This window comes from Larus michahellis, chromosome 1 (genome assembly GCF_964199755.1).
Source record: "Larus michahellis chromosome 1, bLarMic1.1, whole genome shotgun sequence".
Taxonomy (NCBI): domain Eukaryota; kingdom Metazoa; phylum Chordata; class Aves; order Charadriiformes; family Laridae; genus Larus; species Larus michahellis.
In genome coordinates this window covers 135,088,931-135,111,772 of record NC_133896.1, presented here as the reverse complement: position 1 = coordinate 135,111,772, position 22,842 = coordinate 135,088,931, and the positions used below count along the sequence as shown (strand labels likewise).

At 41.7% G+C, this 22,842-nt stretch overlaps 1 protein-coding gene across 1 annotated transcript in view; it reads left to right on the top strand.

Moving 5' to 3' along the window:
- The first annotated feature begins 11,201 nt into the window (after positions 1-11,201).
- The window catches only part of PDK3 (pyruvate dehydrogenase kinase 3), a 61,826-nt gene continuing 50,185 nt past the window's right edge, over positions 11,202-22,842 (top strand). Inside the window, exon 1 of the mRNA XM_074604448.1 lies at positions 11,202-11,513. Coding sequence (XP_074460549.1) covers positions 11,408-11,513 — 106 coding nt within the window. The 5' untranslated portion in view covers positions 11,202-11,407. The remainder of the gene's footprint in view (positions 11,514-22,842) is intronic.

Genomic DNA, 22,842 nt, shown 5'->3' with positions numbered 1-22,842 from the left:
ATTGCAGACTGGTTGAGGTTGGAAGGGACCTCTGGAGGTCATCTGATTCAACTCCCTTGCTCAGGTGGGGCCACATAGAGCTGGTTGCCCGAGACTATGTCCAGGCATCTTTGAATATCTCCAAGGAGGGAGGCTCCACAACCTCTCTGGGCAACCCGTGCCAGGGCTCCATCACCCTCACAGTGAATAACTGTTTCCTGATGTTCAGAGGGAACCTCCTGTGTTTCCGTTTGTGCCCACTGCCTCTGGTCCTGTCACTGGGCACTGCTGAAAGGAGCCTGGCTCCGTCCCCTTTGCACCCTCCCTTCAGGTGTTTATGTACATTGATGAGATCCCCCTGAGCCTTCTCCTCTCCAGGGTGAACAGTCCCAGCTCTCTCAGCCTTTCCTCATAGGAGAGATGCTCCAGTTCCTTTATCATCTTTGTGGCCCTTTGTTGGAGCCACTCCAGTATATCCATGCCTCTCTTGTACGGGGGAGCCCAGAACAGGACACAATACTTCAGGTGTGGCCTCGCCAGTGCTGAGTAGAGAGGAAGGATCACCTCCCTCGACTTGCTGGCAATGCTGGCAGTAATCATAACAATTTAAAAATTAAATTTCTTTTCACAAATAAGATTGTTTAGAAGGATGATGCTAAATGGTTTTGTGGAAGAAAAACATTTTACATTTAGGTTTTCTGATAACTTAGTGAACTCAAACCTCTAATATCGGAATTGCAACTATGATACTCACGAATGCGTGAGGTGATTTGGAAGGGAGATGTAGTTTGGATGAAAAGGGCAGGAAAATAGCTTAGAAATGGTGTGCATTGCCTAATGCTTCTACAGTCAGAATCTCTATCGCTGCAGCACATCTAAAACATTTCACACTCGTAGTCACATAGTCACTTTCGTCACTTAAAATGTGTCTGTGAGAAGGAAAGGGGCTCAGTTTCACTTGTACAGTTATTTGGGAGGAACAATATTTAATATTCTTATGGCATTGATTTTTCAGCTGTTACTGAATAGCAATGAAAACATTTTTCATGTAAAAAATACAAACTACAATAATATAATCAAAGTCTGATGTTAACGGGTGAAAAATTATACAATAGGTTTAAGTGTGACAAAGAACCTGGTAAATACCATACCATTATAACCAGTGAGTCAGGAGACAAAAGAAAAAACACCTGAAAAACGCAGCCTTCCCCCTAGTATTGTTATCCTTCCCTTCACTGTGCCTGGCTCAGAAAGATTATTTTTCATGTTAGCTGAACTGGACTCCAGCTTTCACTTAGATACATTAAAAAAGGATAGTGAGGAGTGACACTAGTCCCCTTATGCCCCCCTCAGAGTGATGTGAAAGTATCAAGCAAAGGACAATTTCTTAGAGCAGCTCCCTCCAGCGCTGCTTTATCTCAGGTGATTGTTCGTCCCCAGGCTGCCTGGATGCTTTCTGTAGAGAAGTCCAGCTCGTATTTGACACTGGTATCTCATCTGGAAACGTGAGATTCAACGGTTGTGCTCCTCACAGGGTAACAGCTGCAGCACAAACAAGACACAGTCCCTTGGAGCTACAGGTTACAGATATCTAGACCTACTTATGCTGTAGCTTCAGTCATAAGTGCACCTGATGAACCTGTTTTTTCCCTTTCCCCTGACTTAGAAAAGTTGTCTTATATTTGTATCTTATTCATTACGCGTGTGTAACATCAAATTGCCAGAAGTCAATATTGGTCAAGCGGTTAAGGCTTGGTGAATGTCTGCTGAACACAACTGAAAACGGCTCCTAAAGGCAAGCATTCAGCACCCTTAATAATAAAAATGGCCTGTGCTCTCCATTCTGCTTTTTGCTGTGTCCATCACACATCACTCCTGGCTTCAGCGGAGAAGAAAAGCATTAAAACTACACGGATGTGGAAATGTGACTAATCACCTGAAAGTGACACTCTCATGTTTAGTATTCACTTGGTTAATGAAGTGTATAGATGACCTTGGACCATGAGTAATTCCATTCTTATCCACGTCCACATCCATACCCATATCTAATCTTTCAAAGCTAATCCATGCTACAACAAAGGTGTAGACCTGAGAGATGATGCAACATAGAGAAAGTTAAGACTTCTGGGTAGTCAGGTCTTTGCACAGTAATGATTTTTCACCCGAAAAACAGCCTTTTATTACTCCTGTTATGTCAAAGCACACATCTAGTAGCAAATACTGAAGCAAAAATTTTCTCCTCATCCATGAAGCTCTCAAGCTATGCTTTCCCACTGATCATCAGAATAATTTGCAAAATAGGCTGCATGTTATGCTCAGTAGGTAGAACGGTTAAAAAAAATATTGTTTCTCTTGTTAAGTTATGGCACTTTTCAGTCATCTTTGAGGAAGCTCTGTACAGAGACCCAGGCTATTTTGCCAAATGGTACTCCTGGAAAAGCCACCAGCTGTTGACTGCAAGTATTCAAGCCTGAAGTGATGCCTACGACATTTACCAAGAGCAGATGCATGGATGTGCCAAATGAACGTGATTCATTTACTTGTCCCTTCGACTATGTATATAAAGACAAATTAAAATGTTTTGGATTCTTATTTGGCATTGGTCTTGAGCCCCACTATTGGCACAGATCTAAGCAACCACACTTGGATCCTGATGTGACTCCCCACTGTCAAGAGGAACTGGAAACCAGGATCCTGATGCAAGAACAGCTGTACAATATGTACCAGAAAAGCTTATCTCTAACTAAAAACTAGTGCTATTATAACCCCGAAATAAGTTTGTGTTTGCCTATTTTCTCATCCAGACCAGTCTATGAGCTACAGTTTGCAAACTATTACAGAAAATCAAACTAATTACATCTTACTGTTTACTTTACAGTGAAGAGGAACTCTAGAATCTGGCCAAAAGCAGTATCAGAAAAAGGTGCAAAAGTATATTTGAAGTCCAGGATGTCACAAAAAGGTTAAAGATGATGTTTAACTTGTGCTGTGTAAACCACTTCAGTTTCTTTACTGAGCACTTCCAAATCAATAATAAATAAACTGCATAAATACAGGGAAATGGGAACATAAAAGTTTATTGGTTGAATAAATGCAAAAAAGTGTTTTAACAGAGATATTGGAGAAACTGCAATCACTAGTTTAAACTTTCTGTGGGCTCAAGTTAAGACTAAAAAACCCACCAACTCATGTGTAAATCTGTAGAGAGAAAAAGCCCAATGAACAGTAAAAACTGCAGGTTAATAAAACATATCAGGTCAGGTGAACCTGATACCCAAACCCACTGTAATTGCATGTGTGTTATATAAAGGCATTCTAGTGCATGTAATGCTTATTGATTTCAGAAAAGCACTTGCTATGATACTGAGTTATAAAACTTTTAACATTTGGTGCCTGAGATACAGCGGAATATCATAATGGGTTGAAAAGGAGACTGATCGATGCAGAGGAACAAAGTGATGTATCGCTGCATCCCCTTTGGGCAGAACTGCTATTGGAACTGAGGCTCTTCTCCTCAATAGAAAGTGGGATGACACTTTCTGTCGCCAAGATCTGGGAGAGGAGGCAATCAGAAAGTGCATTTGTATTTCCCTAAAATGTCTTCTTTCTGTTTTTGAGAGGAAAATGGCTGATAATTCATTTCAAAGGGTGTATTTGGACTCAGATTTTTTTACTAATTTGTTTGTCTCTTGGCACACAGATACCTCTGGAAAGTGCAGCTCAGCAGCAAGAATTATTCTCTGAAAGATTTTTAACATTCAGAAAGCTCCACAATGACAAGCACGACAGCTCTTCTTCCCAGTCATTTCTGGAGCTGAACGGCTATACTATTTTGTTTAAAGAATCCCACGAAATGGGTGGATTATCAAAGAACAATGTTTTGATGTTTCTATAAAAACTAGGATGTTTCCCAGAATCTTTAGTTCCCACCTCGTGGGCTGCAGTGAAACCAAAAAGCCCCAGATGCAGGACAGTCCATAAGGCAGAATTGTGGAAGCTGGGGCATGAAAGCCTTGGGAAATGTGCTTCTCCAGTCCTCCAGTCTGCTCGATAGGGTGTCAAGTACCAGTATAGATGGGAACAACTTCCCATGAGATTATGGTGATTTTCAGACAAAACTGGCAGTTTCTTCTTGAAGATTTGAGTGGATGGAACGCAAACGTTCTATGCAAAATAAACAAAAAGTGCATTTCTCTCCAGCTGAGAATTTTCAGAGCCAAGGTGACTCAAATCTACTTGCCTAAATAGCAGATTTTATTCCATTTATCTGAGGATACAAGAACTTCTCCTGCAGCATGGTAAATTCCATGGAGCAAGATCTAACTAATTTTCAGGTGTTTCCTCGCAAGGCCCCTGTAGACTTCAATTTCTGGAAACAAAAAGGTCCTGAGATGATTTTCCCCAAAGATAAAGGTATGCCAGGTTTTGGTTACAGCAACTCAAACTGAAAAAAAAAGTTTTGCATTTTCCCCTAGGATACTCCCTAGCAAGTAGGGAGTATCCTAGGGGATAGAAGAAAATAAGAAAAGAAAAGAAAAGAAAAGAAAAGAAAAGAAAAGAAAAGAAAAGAAAAGAAAAGAAAAGAAAAGAAAAGAAAAGAAAAGAAAAGAAAAGAAAAGAAAAGAAAAGAAAAGAAAAGAAAAGAAAAGAAAAGAAAAGAAAAGAAAAGAAAAGAAAAGAAAAGAAAAGAAAAGAAAAGAAAAGAAAAGGAAATCAAGAGGTGGAATTTCTTTCAGAGACCTTCCCTTCCTACTAATGCCAAACTAGTGCTGTCCTCCTCCTTGAAGTATGTTGACAATCCCATTTGAAAGGATCTAGTACAAAACCCAAATATGTATTTCTTATCTATATCTAGTGACTCTTCCTCAGCTGGTGTTCTTGCAAGCTGTTTCTGGAACAGAAGATTAAATGTAAATCCTGGGCATGAGTGTACTGACTGCTGGTTAGATTCAGTTTTGCCCGTTTTAGATGCGAGTTGGGACCTGGCTGTGGTTTATTTGTATATTTGAACGGTAAAAGGAGCACCAAAACATAGTCTTATGGGGAAGGGGTTGTTCTGATAATGGTTTTGTGACACCCAATCATAGCTCTAACTCACACTTACGGCACAGGTAGGACAAAATACCATGGCAATAAGGATACTCCTCCTAGACAGTTTTCTTGTTCCTTTCTGACACCTTTTACTTTGCTTTATCCTGTCTGCTAGGTTAAAATGGGACTTTCCACCTCACTGACATTTTTACCTGCCTGCTGGAAGAAGAGCCTCCTGCCACTGGAGTGCTGAGAACTCTGCTCATGCCTTTGGGGAGCTGGCAAGGCACTTGGACAACCACAAAGACTGGCTCCTGCCCAGAGCCCACAAAGATTTGTCCTCCTTTCCCTAAAATGCCTTTGAGAAAGGGGCAGATGTGAAACTCTGTTGGGGAAAGAAAGAGAGAGGAAAACCCATGAAACAAAAGGGAAAAGCACGGCTAATGGTGTATTGTTAAATAAGAGTGGGTAAACTCTTAAACTCATAAAGTGAGCTTTCCTCACTGATGAGAGGAGTGGGTAAACTCTTTCTCTGCATTTACTCTCAGTTATCTCAGTGGCAAGGATTTTCTCTCCTGCATGCCTTAGCAATTTCAAAAGAAAATCACCTATTCTTTTTTTCTTAGAGATGAAATTTTTATGGGCTGTTAAAGAATAATGCATCTCTGTCCATTAATATTGGACACACAGATGGTGTCACCTGAAAGAAAGCCAACATCACCACCACGGTGGCACCAGCTCTACTTACTCTATGGCAAATTACTGAGGATAGCTGCATAATGGAAGGAGTTGTGGAGTGCATACTCTAAAAAACCCTAACACATCTGAGCCAGCTAATTATAAACACTTTGGCAAGCCATGGTATTTCAATTTACAAAGAGAGTCAATAATTTATTTAACTTTCTACCTCTTAGATTTGCTGAACATATTTTTTGATGGTCCCTGATAGTTCCTTTAAAAAGACTGCTGAACTTTGCAGGTCTACTAACTAGGATGAGGAACACTAAATACAAAGACTACCAGTTTTTCTGGCAAACAAACTTTGATTTCTTGGGTAATAGACAAGAATGGCTGAAAATGCAGACTATGATAGTAACAGAGTCTAATACTACATGTGCATTCCCAAATGTAATGACCATATTTACTTTAAACTCATGCCTTTGAGTGCTATCAGTCTTCTGACCATTATGGGTAACAGTCCATCCAAACATACCCATCTGAGTGCATAAATACTAGGAAGAGATAAAGTATTAAAAATAAAAACAGACCTTTTTTAAAGTTTAGGAAAGCTTAATTAAGAAATCTTATCCCTTTCTAACTCCATGTGTTCCCAATGTGGCTTTGCACGATCCACTACTTGAATCTACCCTTGAAAGCATATAACGGCAGGTGGGAAAATACAGCGTGTTGTTGAGAAAAATTAGTACTAGGAACAGAAGGAATTTGTAGGAAACATCGCACTACCCTATACTAGTTTTTCCTGTTCTGTGCTGTTTTTTTCTGTCATCTTGTAAAATGTATTTCCGGACTATAATTCTCTGTGTGAATTTCCCACAAATAACTGTTATTGGTTACTGTTATTGTTAGTGTTTCAATTGTATTATACCCATTCTCAATGACTGCTTCTGAACTTTAAGATGTAGGGGTTACAATAACTTCAATATAGAGGGTTTTTTTGGTTAAAAAAATTACTATGAATTCCACAAAGTCAATGTGTCTAGAAAACACTAATAACCGTGTTTTCTTGGTTTAGAGTTGAACATTCCTTTCACCCTCCTTTGACATACATACAAAGAAGTTCATTATGCTGAATCCCCTGCAGCTAGTTTATAGACCTACTGAGTATTCTGCAGTGAAGGAAAACAAGCTTTGCTAAGGAGATTATGCCTCTGGTGTTTTAACGATCTGAAATGTTTGCTGCGCATAAATCTTAATTGGACGAAACATTAAATGCACAAGCTTTGTTCCCTGAAAACAGAAGTGCATGTAATACAAAGGCTCTGAAAGAACAAGGTCTGAAAACGTAACAAAAATGTGACTGCCAAATTGTCCAGATGAAGTGTTGCTACAAATTTCTATAGAAGTCGGAGTGAATCTCTAATTGTAATGAAGCACTAAGAAAACTCAAACTTAGGGAGACCTTTCTTTTCCAGTAACTTAATTTTCTGACTACTAGTCATACAAATGTCTCTTATCCATCCCTGCGGCTCCACTGAATTAATGTATAAAGACTATTTACATGCATAGAGATTAAGCAGCAAAGGCTCTGCCATTAGGGGACACCCCCTCCCCATCATATCCAAAGCACAAAACTAGGGGAGGCTGGTTTTTAAAAACGGGCACTGAAGTCAGTGGGAAGCAGTCAGCGCTTAAAACTTCTGAAGGCAGGAAACACCAAAAAGCTTTCAGTTGCGTTAATATCACTCTGCAGCAAAACCTGATATTGCCTCTCAAAGTTTCTGTGTTTGTGAGTCAGAAGCATAGATTTTACACCAAATCCAATGCAGGCAACCAACAAAAATAATTAAGGCAGGATTGGCTACTCAAATTCAGTTACCCATCTCCTTTGTCACAGTGATGACCCAACAAAACCTGATCTGATGTGTCAGGGTACCACGAAGGCTGCGGCTCCCTGGGGAAGTTGGGCAGGGGCAGTGGGGCTGGGTGGTGTCCTCGGGGCCAGGACACGCTGGCCATCTCATCCTCAATGTAGGCTTCTGGCAAGTGTCCATACCAAGATCCTAATTCACTTACAGGTGCAGAGGTTTCCCATTGCCTGCACACCCAGCATTTTTTAACTGAACAGGGACCAAGCTGTTCTGGCTACTAAAGGGCCATGTAAAACTGGGGCATCTTTGACCCCTAGCCTACTTCTAGATTTTCCAGCTTTCAATTTAACTGGAAAATATGAAAATCCTACCCTTGATAAAAGGGAGATACTAAGCACCCAAGAAATTCAGCAGTGTTAACTGTGTTATCAGTGTTAAAATTAACTTTTCCTAAGAGGTGAATCCTTTCTTCCCTGCATATCTGTAGAGGCTTTTTATCATATCAACCAAAATTCAGGGAGACACTTGGAGAATGAGCTGCAGGAAGCATTTCTGCACCGGATGTGTGCTGAAATACTTAAAGGAGGTAGGTATGAGGTACAAGAAATCCAAACGGTCCGAAAAACCTGCTCTTAGCAAAACTAAGCTTATACTTTAAGTCTATTGATCCCGGTGACATTTTCTATTTAGCGCTGTTTACACTGCTGACTTCTCTTTATTTAGGCAGATTAAGAACTATGTTTACATGTATGCTTGTTGCTGTCTTGCATTGGTAAAACAACCATAGACTTACCTACCGGCATATGACCTTCTCTCAAGCAAGTCTTGCAGTCTTCTTATGCACGCGGTTAGGCAGACTTGTTGGATGAGTCTGGGTTTCGCTTCTGCCCGAAGCATGTGCATTAACAGTTTTCAGAGAATTTGATCTATTGGTTACGTCATCAGTTTCTCCAGTGTCGAGAGAAGCTATCAGGAGTCCATTTGATGAGACGAGCACACCTCTGTTTTACAGTGACTTTGCCCACGTCTTCCTTATGGTTTTAGTCCATATCAGTGTAGACAAAAACAATTTCAATTTTCACATGGGTTGGTTAATACAGGTTTAAAAAATGCCCAACAAAGCGATGCTATGATGTTGTTTATATTGCAAAAGAAGGGTTTGTGTTTAGTAAGACAACTCAGTAGTTAACTGTTGTCTTGCCATTTTTTGAGGCTGAAGTGAAATCACACTAGGATTACTTAAAAAGTAATATATGCCTTAAAAGGTATATAAAATCAAGTGGCTTAAATTTTGACAATGTATCACCCTTTGAAGTTGCTAATTTCATCTTAATTTGGGGAAACATTGTTCTGTCTTTCACACAAAATGATATTATTTTCTGCCAGGTAATTCCGCAACTCATTTCAGAGTTATGCTATAGATAAATCAAAATCAAATCCTGAAGAGTATGTAACAAAAGTTTTAAAACACTTTTCCTCATCTGCCAAAAAAGCTTCAGAATTACAGGAGATGTTTCATTTTGTCAGCCTTGATTACATGACATGCCTCTTCAAGGCGGTCATTTCTGTAACCTGCAATTGAAGTGATTTTAAAACATTTTCCAGCTATTAGAAGTTATTTTCTACATTAGGTCAGGATTTCTCAATCTCAAATTCTACAAGGACAATCACGATAGGAAGGATGGAGAGAGACTTTTAGTAACTGAAGAGTACCTGTTTCTTTTCTAAGTCAGTTATAAAATTAGAGTAATATTATCTTGTACATGCTGGGGTTTATATTGAATTCATTGGGAAAAAAAAAAAGGAATTTGTGACCATTTATTTGTCATCAGATGCATTGGTTATCAATGTACCTAAACCACATCACAGCAAAGCAGGAAAAAACAGACAGTGATTTCATTCAGCGGTACGTTTTAGCTCTCAAATACCTGGCTTCACTTTTGATTTTAGCAATCAAAATTAATTCTAATTGTATTCAGGTGCTTTCTCAGATAAAAATGGACTTTTTCAGGAAACTTTAAGTATTATCAAGAGTTGAAACTTGACGGAGGCTGGCGATGGACTGTCTTCATAGGGAGCACAGGGCTCTAAGAGACTCAGCAGGGCCCTGCCTACAGCCATGGTAGGTCTTCCGTTACGATATGGTGGAGTCTTCCGCCCCTAAACCTCGTTCTCTCCATCACTTAAAACTTGCTTTGTTACTGAAAATGAAGGCGGCCTTTCTTCTGCCAGTCTCACACAACTTTTGAATACCGATACCATTAAGACTGAATTGAAGCCAAACAAGCATACGGCATTCTGTGGTCTGGCTGAGACAGATTTAAGCAATTTAAGGAAGGTAATATGGCCATTTCTAATGAAAGACAGAGGTGTGCATGCACATCAGTTCACCGTATTCAGAATGGTAAAGGAAAGGAATGCAAGTTTACAGATCTACCTCACCAAAAGCATTTGGGGAGCGTTTCAGGGAGCTGGACTCGATGATCCTTAGGTGTCCCTTCCAACTTGAGATATGAGAGTGACCTTGACAGGCTTGAGAGGTGGGCCCACGATAACCTCATGAAGTTCAACCAGGCCAAGTTGAATCAGGCCAAGTGCAAGGTCCTGCGCCTGGGTCGGGGCAATCCCAGGCACAAATACAGGCTGGGCAGAGAATGGATTGAGAACAGCCCTTAGGAGAAGGACTTGGGGGTGTTGGTGGACGAGAAGCTCAACATGAGCCAGCAATGTGCACTCGCAGCCCAGAAAGCCAACCACATCCTGGGCCGCATCCGAAGAAGTGTGGCCAGCAGGTCAAGGGAGGTGATTCTCCCCTTCTGCTCTGCTCTGGTGAGACCCCACCTGGAGTACTGCATCCAGCTCTGCGACCTGTGGCATAAGAAAGACACGGACCTGTTGGAATGGGCCCAGAGGATGGCCATGATGATGATGCGAGGGCTCGAGCACCTATGCTATGAGGACAGGCTGAGAGAGTTGGGGTTGTTCAGCCTGGAGAAGAGAAGGCTCCAGGGAGACCATATTGTGGCCCTCCAGTACCTGAAGGGGGCCTACAAGAAAACTGGAGAGGGACTTTTTACAAGGATAGGGCTATGGGTAATGGCTTCAAACTGGAAGAGAGGAGATTTAGATTGGATATGAGGACGAAATTCTGTACTGTGAGGGTGGTGAGACATTGGAACAGGTTGCCCAGGGAGGTTGTGGATGCCCCATCCCTGGAAGTGTTCAAGGCCAGGCTGGATGGGGCTTTGAGCAGCCTGGTCTAGTGGGAGGTGTCCCTGCCCATGGCAGGGGGGTTGGGACTAGAAGATCTTTAAGGTCCCTTCCAACCCCAACCATTCTGCGATCCCATGGGCGTCGCAGGCCGGACGCGGGCTGTGCCGAGCAGACGCGGGGCCCGCTCCGCCGTGCGGGGACAAGGCTCCGTCCGTCCCCTTCCGCCCCGCTTCCCCCTCAGCCGCCCCCCCCACGCCCCACCTCGCGCCGATACGCCTGCGCGTGGGGGCGCCGCGGACTTTGGGAAAAGAGAACGGACGGACGGCACGCGCCAGTCACGGGCGTCCGCCCCGCCCCTCCCTTCCGCGGGCAGGAGCGCGCGCACGCGCCGGGCCGGGCGGGAGCGCGCGGGCGGGGCGGGAGCGCGCGGGCGGGGCGGCTCCCTCCGCTCGCCCCTCCTTCCCCCCCTCCCTCCCGCTGGGCCGGGCCGGGCCGGGCCGGGCCGCAGAGGCCGAGGGGCGCCGCCGCCGGGCTGGGCGCTCCCCTGTCAGGAGCGCGGGTGGCTGTGCCGCCGCCGGGGAGCGGAGAGGAGAGGAGGAAGCGGCGAAGAGGAGCTTGTCGGGCCGCGCCGCGCCATGCGGCTGTGCGGGGTGCTGCTGAAGAGCCCCATCCCCAAGCAGATCGAGTACTACTCCCGCTTCTCCCCCTCGCCCCTCTCCATCAAGCAGTTCCTCGACTTCGGTGAGTGGCGGGGCTGTCCGCCGTTTCCCTCCACCCCGGGGTGAGGGCCCCCCACCCCCCGGCTCTCCCGGGGCGGGGGGAGCGGCGGCAGAGGCCAGCGCCTAGGCCTCGTCTCCTCGCCCGACAGCATTTGGGCCTGCGGCCTGGGCAGGGCGGGGGGGCGGCTGGACGGGGGGCCCGGGCTGGCCTGGCCTGGCGGCGGCTGCCCCCGGCCCGGGACGCACCGCAGGCCGGTGGGGGCCGGGGTGCGTGTGAGAGGCGGGCGGCTGCGGTGACAGCCAGCCGTGTGTGGCCCTCGGCAGCCGGTGGTGAGCATCGCCCCTGCTCCACCCGGCCACCTCGGCCTGCGGAGGTGAGCAGGCTGGAGGGGCGGGCTCGCCTCTTCTCTTGCCTTGCGTGGTTCCCAGGCAGCAGGGGTCAAAATAAGGGTTTCTGACCTGAGATCTTGTGAGCTTAGCGGCTGGAGGAGGGAGTAAGTTACTCATCATGAATGTCAGATTTCTCATCTGCTATGTAGAGATTGGCTTAATTAAGCCTCAGGTGTGAACTTTGGTGGTACTTGGTGTAGGAGACCTGTTCGAGGAAAATTCACGCGCTTTAGGAAGTGTTGCTGATGAATAAGTAGCACTTTTTTCAGAAGCACAGGAATGATTTGTGTTGCTGTTAGTAAACTGACATTTTGATCTAGATAACAACAAACTTCTCATATCTGTGTCGGAGGTTATTTGATTCCTGCTGTCTGACACAAGAGTTGTTTAGATTTTGTTATCCTATGAATGTTGCTGGTAGAGTAAATATAAAGGCCGTGCGTAACACCCTGGAGCTTAATAGAGCATTTCTTCATTCCAGTATTACACTAAAGGTACAAGAAGACAAAAATTAGCCAGTGGTGTTAAGCCAGAAAGTGATTAAAAGTGGAAACAACTGCACATTTATGGCAATGGTATTAGTGAAAGAATGCTGCAAGTATAAAGAGCCAGTGCTGGGCTTGCTACCACGTCCCAGTGAGACAGGGTTTTCTGCCATTTTAAAAAAACAACATCACACCTTGTCCTGTGATATGTTAAAAGGCAAACCTGACTAGAACTCATGCTTTCCTTCTCTTGTCTCTGCTCATGTGAGTCTGTCCTCACTTCCTCACCCCTTTCTTTGCCGCTGTGCTTCCCCTACTCTGGCATTTGTGCTCCTTGTGTCATGTCTTTCTGTAAGGGCAAGAGCAATGGCCTAAAACTTAGAATATCTTTATTTTAGCCCTGGCACTAAACAATCATTTCACCATTGTCTATTTGAAAGTTAGGTTTGTAAGTTGTTGCTGGGGAAGTATTAATGTTCATGAAGCTTTTCAGTTGGGACTAGAGAGGTGTTAAAGATTTCAGTCTTTGCTTTAATGACTTGGGTGTTCTGGCAAGACTTTGCTTTTTGGTAAAGATTTCTGCCATTGTGAGTTGTTACTGCTTGCTTTTGGACATCTCTTGCGTGGCAGCCTTTTAGTAATGCTGCTTTTTTTTTTTTTAACCTTGTCTGTATTACTTTATGGTTTGAAAAGTGTTGCATGATTCTCCAGGAAAAATTAGTCTCATTTTATGATTTTAAGCTTGGTTTATATTAGTGGAAATGAACAGGGTAAGAATGGTATGTTACAGCCTGGCCAGCCCTGTTCTTTGGATGTGCTCCAGTCTGTTGTCACTGGATGTGTCTGTGGAATCTTGTGTGTGCCTAGGCTATGTATTTAAGTGTATTTGTGTCTGAAGACTAACAAGAAACTACATAGGCTTTGACATTTAACACATCTGAAGAAAAAAAAATGCCTACAGCTTTGGCTTCTAAGGTCACCATGAGGTTCTAAGATTAGTAGTCTTATGTCGCATCAGCCTTGCTAAAACTATCAGCTTGATCTTAATAAGCCTTATGGGCCATTTAACATCTCCACTTACTTTCTCTTTAGGGCCTGCGTTTACTTAGGAAACCTCGGGTAGGAACATGACAGCAGTTTAATCAATTAGGTTAAAAAGAATGTAGTTACTTAAATTGTGTGATCCTAGGCATTGATGGCTTTGGGTAATTTCAAGTTCTGTTGGAGACTTCAGAGGCCTAGAGGAGAAATTGGCAACAAAGCGTAAGATGTTGGTGCAAGAATTTTACCACTGGAGGCATGGAAGGCCTGGACAATATGCACTGTGTTGGGGAGCTATGTTACTTCTACCTAAATTACCTAAAAAAGAATTTGCTGGTGGCTTCGGATACAAGTATTCAAGAGAACAAATATACCAAGAATAAGGAGCGCGATATTGAAGGTGGAGTTCTGTTGTGTCTGCCTAGCCTGACTGTTTGATGGGAAGGAGGCACACTCTGTTTTGTAGTCAGCTTATAGAGGCTACCTAATGTCTCACTTAAAAAGGAATGGCATTTTTGTTGAGCTACATAAATGCAGTGCTTGTGTTACAAAAAGATGACTAATTTTTCAACAAATATTAAAGAAGAATAAGCCCAAAGGAAATGTATGAATAACCCTCTCATGGCGGTCTGTGAGTACGTGTGTTTCTTGTATTAAAAAAGGAGGAATTTGCACTTACTGCAATTAGATTTTTATTTTTTTTTAGAAGGATTTTTTACTTCATTGCTGACAATAATGAAACTACAATATGGTCTTTTGGTCATCCTTTTTTTTCTATTGGTTCTTGGTTTAGACTAAACTGGCTTCTAAACTTGTCTCTGCAAAATCCTGGTGAGTAGGGGGAGCCAAACTATATTTCTTATGGCCTGAAGAGTCTCTTCAAACACAGTTGGTGGCAATGTATACTGACATACAGCTTAGACCTCTTTTTACTACTGATTAACAGTGTGGGTTGTATGGAATACAGTTGTGTGCATTGTGGGGCTGTAGAGTCTCTATTCCTTTTCAATGATAGAAATTAATGATGATAAACATGAAACTTTCACATGTAGCTTAATTCAGTTAATTAAGCTATTATAAAAGACAGTTTTTGTGTTTAAGGTAACTCACTAGTACCAAAAACCTGTGAAACAAACCAGAAAGCAATACTTAAAGCAGTGATTCTCTGTTGGGTTTTATATCTCACTCCTGTTTGTTTCTGCATACCATGTTCTGCCATATATGATTTACTTTCTGTTGAGCTTGCAGCTATCTTTGTAGCTGCTGCCAACTATGTAAGAGGTTATTGTGTCATGGGCTTGGGACCTCTTATGTCGCAAAATATGAGTCCTCAGATTCTGTGCTGCTTTTTTTTTTCCTGTGTGTGTTCATTTTCTGCTTGCGCACTCTTCTTGAATACCGTTCATTCAGTTTCTTTCTTACAAAGTGCATTTCACAAGATTGTTGTGCAATCTCATGCCTTTGCAAAAGAGTGACCTTCCATAAATGTGTTTTAATATAAACAAGTTTTGACCTTGTTTAATTTTAGCAAGTCATTCTAGGTTTATCCAGGCCTCCATAATTATTCTGGTCTGGAAAAAACAAAACTAAAACCAAACCCACTGGATTCAGCTCTGGAAGTTATTTTAGTAGATTTCCAAGTGTAGGCATTCCTGAATGACCCAGTCTGCTATAATTACTAAAATATCTTTTCTGAAATTAACTTGTAAGTAGAGATGTAGTTTAACATTCATGTACGTGCATCGTTGTACGCTTTTGGGGCTAGACTGTTTGAGGAAAAAAATGCCCGTACTGGAGTTCCATATTTTGTGTCAGCTTTGATACAGCATCCCAATTTAGATTTGCTTCAGCTGGGTAAGGTGGGCCTTAGATGATGACAGGTCAATCCAAAATACCCAATAATCTTCATCAGCAACTACATACACGGGTAACCAATCAGTCATGTATGCCTAGGGAAAGTAAATAGCCCATCAGACAGGTCTACTTGAGGAAAGTAGAATTTCTATGTCTCGGAGTGTCTTGGCACTTAAAAAAAAGACACAAAAAGATTTGACCTCATTCTGCGCATGCTACAGCCTGGCTTGATAAAGGGCTAGGTGTGAGCTAAAACCCTTACAGCCGTACTAATGCTGAACCGTGCCCGCGGTAACAAGCTTCATGCAACTGCGTGGTTTGGGTCATGTTGGGGTACCTAAGTTGACAGTAAAGATGTTAACGAACGTTTAATGAAATGAATGGTTGTACCGAAAAGGCTGCATATAAAATAATTAAGCACAAATAAAGACAGGAGTGAAGTATAAAGCGTGTAATGCTGTGATCGTGCATGAAGGAGTTATTTGAAGTTGTGGTAGTGCTATATTGTGAATGTATGCCAGTACACTATAGTCATGTAATACTCATTGCTACTACTCAGTTAATGAATGCTTGAGACTTTTGTGAGTCTGAGGTTTATTTCGTCAAAAACATGTAAATAAGCTCCAAAAGCACATGGTACTACTGAAGTTATCTTGGCCAATTGCACTTAGCTATGTTCTAGCCTCTTCTAAGTCTCAAGCCAGATGTTTTGGATGAATTTTGTACCTATGAGGTTAAACATAGCTTTTGATTAGCTCTTTGTACGTGTAGGTAAAACTTAACAAAATGGCAGTTACCCCTCCTTATTTGTCATATTTTTAGTGTTCATGTACCACATAGTTACTAATGAGTTTGAACAAAAAAGTCATGTGTGTACTTAAGATAGAATATAGTGAACCAGTGAATTCTTGTTGTGGAACGTGGCTTAGGAGATCCTGATTTCGTAGGTTATAATCAAAATATCTGTGGCAACTGCTACAGCTACTGGCATTGAAAAATATCACAAAGGTTGTAATTTAGCAATTTTACTGTGCTGTGAACAGCTGAGCATGCAGCAGATAATCACAGTGAGTGCATGCAGTTTGGCAACTGCTGTGCCTTGGGGCATATCTGGAGGAAAAGACATGCAATGGATCCTCCCCATTTTTAAATATAATTTTTGGTCTGAAATCGTTTAGTTTATGTGGTACCTATTAAACTTAGCTGTCTTGAGGACTCTTGTTAGGCCTCTTCCAAAAGCGATATAAAGAGCAAGCCAGGTACTGGCACTGCTGTTGATTGCTGTCAGTTGTACGTGCAGTATTAGATCAGGTTTCTCCAAGAGTGTGTACACCGTGTGTTGTGTTGTTGGCAGCAGTCGTACGTCAGCACAGGAACTGAAAATGTGCCATTGGAAAGGCAGCTAGCAGATACAATTTGAACAACAAGGTGTGGGGGTAGGAAAGTGGTTGACAGCAGTCTTAAGTCTCCAAACATAATTATTAATCTTCTGATGGAAGATGACTATTAGAAGATATTTTTTTTACACGAAAATATATTAGAAGTTTCATGGTTTTTTTAACACAACTTTAATGGAGAGATTGTGCATCAAACACACCAAGTTTAGGGCTCAAAGGTATTATTAAATAATTACCTGCTATTTATTGCATGCAGCTGTGTTTTTTCTACTGCTGTCTGTGCATTGACCTTAAAACTGTACAGCTGATTTACGTGCATCTTCAAAAAAAAATTCCCCTTAACATGAATGCTAACCAGTGAATCGGATCAGAAAGATGAATACTAGTCAGACATTGCTGTGTTTTATTTTCATCTGACTGGTTTCAGCTTCCAACCAGCAATTTTGCTACAGCTTTCCTTGGTAGGTTTGGTATCCCTTGATGCCTTGTATTTTTTCACTATGAGGTATTTTACATTGTGATGGAATATTTTGTCTTGATTTTGTAAAGCTAAATACATTCTTTAAATGAGTTATTTCAAGCCTTATGAAAATACTATGGAATTAACCTTTTTGGCTTCTCCAGGTTTTTCAATATTATTCTTCAAATGTGTCTGTTAGAGCTGTAAACAGAATCCCGACAGGAGTTTTGCCTAACATTGGAATAGAATCATTTTACTGCTATTTCGTTTTTACCTTGAAAGGCTAGCCTTTTATGACAGCGAAAGCTGGCTTGTCTGTCTGCTCTTGTTCTTGAATTATTTTGGGGTTATTGCTTTTCTGTATTCAGTCCTTCATTCTCCACATCTGAGCATGGATAAAGTTTGCGTTTAATAATATAAAAAAGGCTTTTATTTGAATAGGCTGTAGCACAGCAAGTTATCTGGAAACCTTTGTTTGATGCAACTGTTGTTATTTATAACCTGTTACTATTTACAACTCTGCCAGTCTCTGGCAGACAATGACATTCCAATACTGTATATAATATTGAAGGTTTTTATAAGGCCTAATATTGATTGTTGTGAAGGTCTGGAAGAGTCATTGTGGTTAGATAACTTTGTTCAGCAGTCACTATTGAACTGTGATGTGGTAGAGATATTTTTGCATGTGTGTGGGAGTACTATGTAGTATTACATCGTGGGGCATTTCATTTACAGAATTATCTGTGTCAGTCACTTTCGGAGGCTGTTTCAGGGATTAAGTGTGCTTGCTTGAGAGCCACTTTTCTTTTTCAGAAAAGGTTTGTTTTCAAATTTTGCGCTGCTAGCTACATCTTCATTAGTGCAATTCTGCAAAGTTCTCATGAAAAAAATTTAGCTTTGATTTAAATTTTTAACTATTCTGATTATGCAATAAAGGAACACTTCATTTCTATAAGTAATTGAGTCTTCATATATTCTGAACTCGGTATTTTTGTATAGTTATAGTGCAAATTCTGTAAGTTGCTGTGAGTGATTGAATTGGATCACCAAGGCAATAGATTTTTTTTTTTTCTTTGGGTGTTACAAAGGGTAAGCATGGGAAATTCTGCTTTCCATAGGTGATTTGACTGGCCACTTGTTGCCTGCAAGCATAGGCTAGTAGTCTACAAGTGAGCATTCCCCAGCTGATGGGGTTGATGGTGTTTTGTTTGCCTAAGCGGCAGAAAATTTCTTAGTCTGTGTTCTGTTTGCCTTTGGGCTTTCCAAAGCTGCTGCTGCAGCCCTCTGCCTTCAGATGCTCAGGAAAGGAGATGATGTTAGGCTGCCTATGTACATGTGTGCATTCTCATGTATTTTTTTGCTGAAGCTGATGTGGCGTTGAAGCACACAGTGGAATGTCTTTCAGTGAAAGAAAGATGAGAACTCCTAATCTGCATGAAGCAGTAAATGTTTTGGTTTTTTGTTTTTGTGGTTTTTGTTTGGTTGGTTTTGGTTTTGTTTTGTTTTGTTTGGCTTTTTTTTTTAGCAAGTAACGGAAGTGATAGAGAATACAACTTAGCAGAAATTGGGAACTTGACAAAACTACTTGCTAGAAGGACAAAAAGATAGGATTTGCAGTTCTTGAAGACCTAAGAATGTTTGGGACACCTTTTTCTTCCAGAGACTGGTGGAAATTGTTGAAGTGCCTGCTTTAGACTAGATTTGGACTAATATGTAGGTCCTTCAAAATCTGAAACTTTATTAAATTTTGATGAAAGTGATCATGAATTGATAGCATTCCTTCCCCTTGGGAATGGAAGAAATGACAGCCAGTGATTTTTTTAAAGTAGTGTAACCTTCACAAGCTAAGGAAATAGGTAGATAGGGTCTCTCCTAAGAAATAAGGACTGTAAGATCACAGAATGGTTGGGGTTGGAAGGCACCTTCAAGATCATCTAGTTCCAACCCCCTTGCCATGGGCAGGGACACCTCCCGCTAGACCAGGCTGCTCAAAGCCCCATCCAGCCTGGCCTTGAACACCTCCAGGGATGGGGCATCCACAATTTCCCTGGGCAACCTGTTCCAGTTCCTCACCACCCTTACAGGAAAGAATTTCTTCCTGATATCTAACCTAAATCTACCCTCTTTCAGTTTAAAACCATTACCCCTCATCCTATCACTACACTCCCTGATAAAGAGTCCCTCCCCATCCTTCCTGAAGGCCCTGTTCAGGTACTGGAAGGCTGTCATAAGGTCTCCCTGGAGCCTTCTCTTCTCCAGGCTGAACAACCCCAGCTGTCTCAGCCTGTCCTCACAGGAGAGGTGCTCCAGCCCTCTGATTGTCTTCCTGGCCCTCCTCTGGACCTGTTTCAAGAGGTCCTTGTCTTTCCTGTGCTGAGGGCTCCAGAGCTGGACACAGTACTCCAGGTGGGGTCTCACGAGAGCAGAGTAGAGAGGGAGAATCACCTCTCGACCTGCTGGCCACACTTCTTTGGATGCAGCCCAGGATGTGGTTGTCTTTCTGGGCTGCCAGTGCGCATTGCTGGCTCATGTTGAGCTTCTCATCCACCAGCACCCCCAAGTCCTTCTCCTTAGGGCTGTTCTCAAGCCATTCTCCACCCAACCTGTATTTGTGCCTGGGATTGCCGTGACCCAGGTGCAGGACCTTGCACTTGGCCTGGTTGAACTTCATGAGGTTATCGTGGGCCCACCTCTCAAGCCTGTCCAGGTCCCTCTGGCTGGCATCCCTTCCCTCCAATGTGTCAACTGTGCCACACAGCTTGGTGTCGTCAGCACCAAGCCAAGATGATCTGTTAATTTCTGAAAGAGAAATTCCAATGCAGGCAGAAGATAAGAGAACAGTAGAGCAGTGCTAGGAATTCCAGAAATACTGTTCATTAAAAAAAAATTATATGGAAACTGGAAGCAAGGACATGTATCTCGGGTTGCACTACAAATAACAGCTAAGGTGAAAAGTCAGGGGATATAAAAGCAGAGAAAAAGATGCTGAGATAATATATAGTAATTGGGGAGAACACTGAAGTATAGCATTTATGTGATTAAAACAAGTACATAATGATAAAGACTACTGAATTTATCTTAGCTTTGATCTTCAGAAAAAGACAAATTGTACTTAAAGGAAATCACAACTTCCTCTGGGTCCCTGATACAAATTTTGCATAAGTTGAAGTATGTTGAGATCCTCTTGGCTTAGTGGGTGCCAGCAGAAGTAAACCAATGCTGTGTTTTGTGGGTAGCTGACCGCTTTCTTCTGCAAATAGGAGCGCCTGGGGCAGCACAGCTGTTGCTTACAGGCTTTGTGGAAATAACTGAGGGTGATGGCCTGAGGGTTGTGGAAGTGGGAAAGTACACTACTTGTCTTTAAAGAAAAGGAAGGAGAGGACATTAGAATAAGTCCGGTTGACTAAAGTAGCTGAAAAAAAGATAGAGCTAATAATGAAGTAGTACGTAGATAAGCACCAAGAGATAATAAGGTGGTAAAGAGACAATAAATTGTGTTGAGGCAGTCTGATTTCCAGGTTAATTTGATGTTTACTAAGGTACAGTAGATGCTGTACCTGACTTTTTATAAAGTTTTGGCAGAGTCCCATGTGAAATTCTTAATTAAAAAAAAAAACAACAAAACCACAACACAAAAAAACCTATGGAATAACTTTAAGATTAGATTACTGTATAGTAGATGTGCAGTGTTCTGGTGGGCTGACCCCATCCAACAGCTGAGCGCGGATGGAGGTGCGTGTTCCCCTCCTCACACCCCCCATTGGTGCAGGGGAGAGAATAGGAAGAGCAAAAGTGAGAAAGCTTGTGGGCTGAGATAAAGACAGTTTAATAAGGAAGGAAAGAGGAAGAGAAACAAGTGATGCAAAGTCAGTCACTTGTCACCTCCCACAAGCAGGCTGACGCCCAGCCAGTCTCGATGTAATGGCTGTCTTGGGAAATAGAGCCACCTTGTTTTTTACTGCTGGGCATGACATCATGTCATATGGAACATCTCTTTGTGAGTTTATGTCAGCTGTCCCGTCTCTGTCCCCTTCCAGCCTCTTACCCACCCCCAAATCTACTTGCTGGGGTGGGGGCCAAGTGCAGGAGAAAGGGAGAAGGCCTTCACGCTGTGCAAGCACTGTTCAGCAATAGCCAAAGCACAGGTGCATCATCAACACTTTTAGTCACAAATCTGAAGCCCAGCACCTTATGGGTTGCTGTGAGGAAAGCTGACTCCATCCCAGCCAGGCTTGGTACATGTTTATGAAGAACACTCCATATATACTGTACGTTTCACTAGCAGTCATTTATCTTCACAGTACTGTTCTGTGGAAAGTGAGTAGTATTTCTCCAGTTCACCATGGCCGGAAACGATATAATCCATAAAGGAATTAGGCATATATTTAGGAATTGTTTTATCTAATTCCATAGTTACTATCTTAAAGCAGTTTTTCTTGATGCCAGTTATCCTTAATATATTAGTGTTTTTTAATGGCCACCTTTTTCCCCAAATTACTAAAGTATTTTACAGGCTGCCACTTATCCTTTTTAAAATATGCTTATGATTTTTTGTGTTCCTGGAGTCAGTTAAATGTAATTTTTCTTCTTGGAATAGTAGGCTGAAAGGACAGATTAGAGCACTGAACTGTGTATCTGAGATAGACTTTTTTTTTTCTCCTTCTGATGCTTCGTGTGTTGTAAGAGACTATTATATTGACCCTTTTTTCATCTGAACCTTTCTATGTAAATGTGACATTCTCTTACATGTTTCTTTGCCCCCGTTTGTTTAAATTATTTTATTTGCCCAGGAAGAAGCTACTCTTAATCTCTGTGTATGTGTGTACATATATATATATATATAAACTCACACATTAGTTTGTAGTCAATGTAAAATAACTAACACAGTATTATAAATACTTTCACTGAGTTAATTCCTTAAAATAATACACTTGTGCAAATTTTAGTAGATATTTTTCACAATTAGGTTTAAGATCATAAATAAAGAAGCAAAGTTAAAAAGTTAAATTACTTTTTCTGAAATAAAATTTACATTTTACCTGCTACTTCTTTGTTTTAGTCCTTGTTTATGCTTTTCTTAGAGATTTAATAGACTGGATAAGTACGTTCAAACTCTGGTAACTAGCAGTGGCATAGAGGAATCCTCTAATCTTCTCTTTTGCAATGTGGTTTGTTAATTATCAAAAGCATTTTGTAACGAGATGGTAAACAGTCTAATACATTTAACCTCACTGAGACTGAAGGGAAACTGGACCATATGATATTGGCAGTATTTTTATGTAATTGGTATTAACTTGTGTGAGTCTTTGCTCATAAATGTTAATTTTATTTATATTGGAGATTTGGAGTACCTTTCCCTTAGGCTTGTTGACAGGGGCTAAAGGATAAAGCAGAGGTTTGTATTTTTCTGGAACAGTTATTAGGAATTGTGGATGTTTTCCATAAAGGTTGGGGAGGAAGTTGTCGAAGCTGTGAGAGCTTAGGGAGAGTGTTAAAAATTTTGAGTATCTACTTATAACCTTCAATGTGAAATAGGTATTCACCTTGTATGGGAGGAAAAGGTTATTATAAGCTCAAAGGAGCAAAACTGAATCTTTTCTGGTTAGTTTATTGTAACAGAATCTGATCAGAGAGCAACAAACAGGGAATAAATTTCTTTGGCATGGTCTTTTAAGTCTCATCTACATTTAAAAAAAAGTTTTAAATTTGTTTTAAAATTTTGAG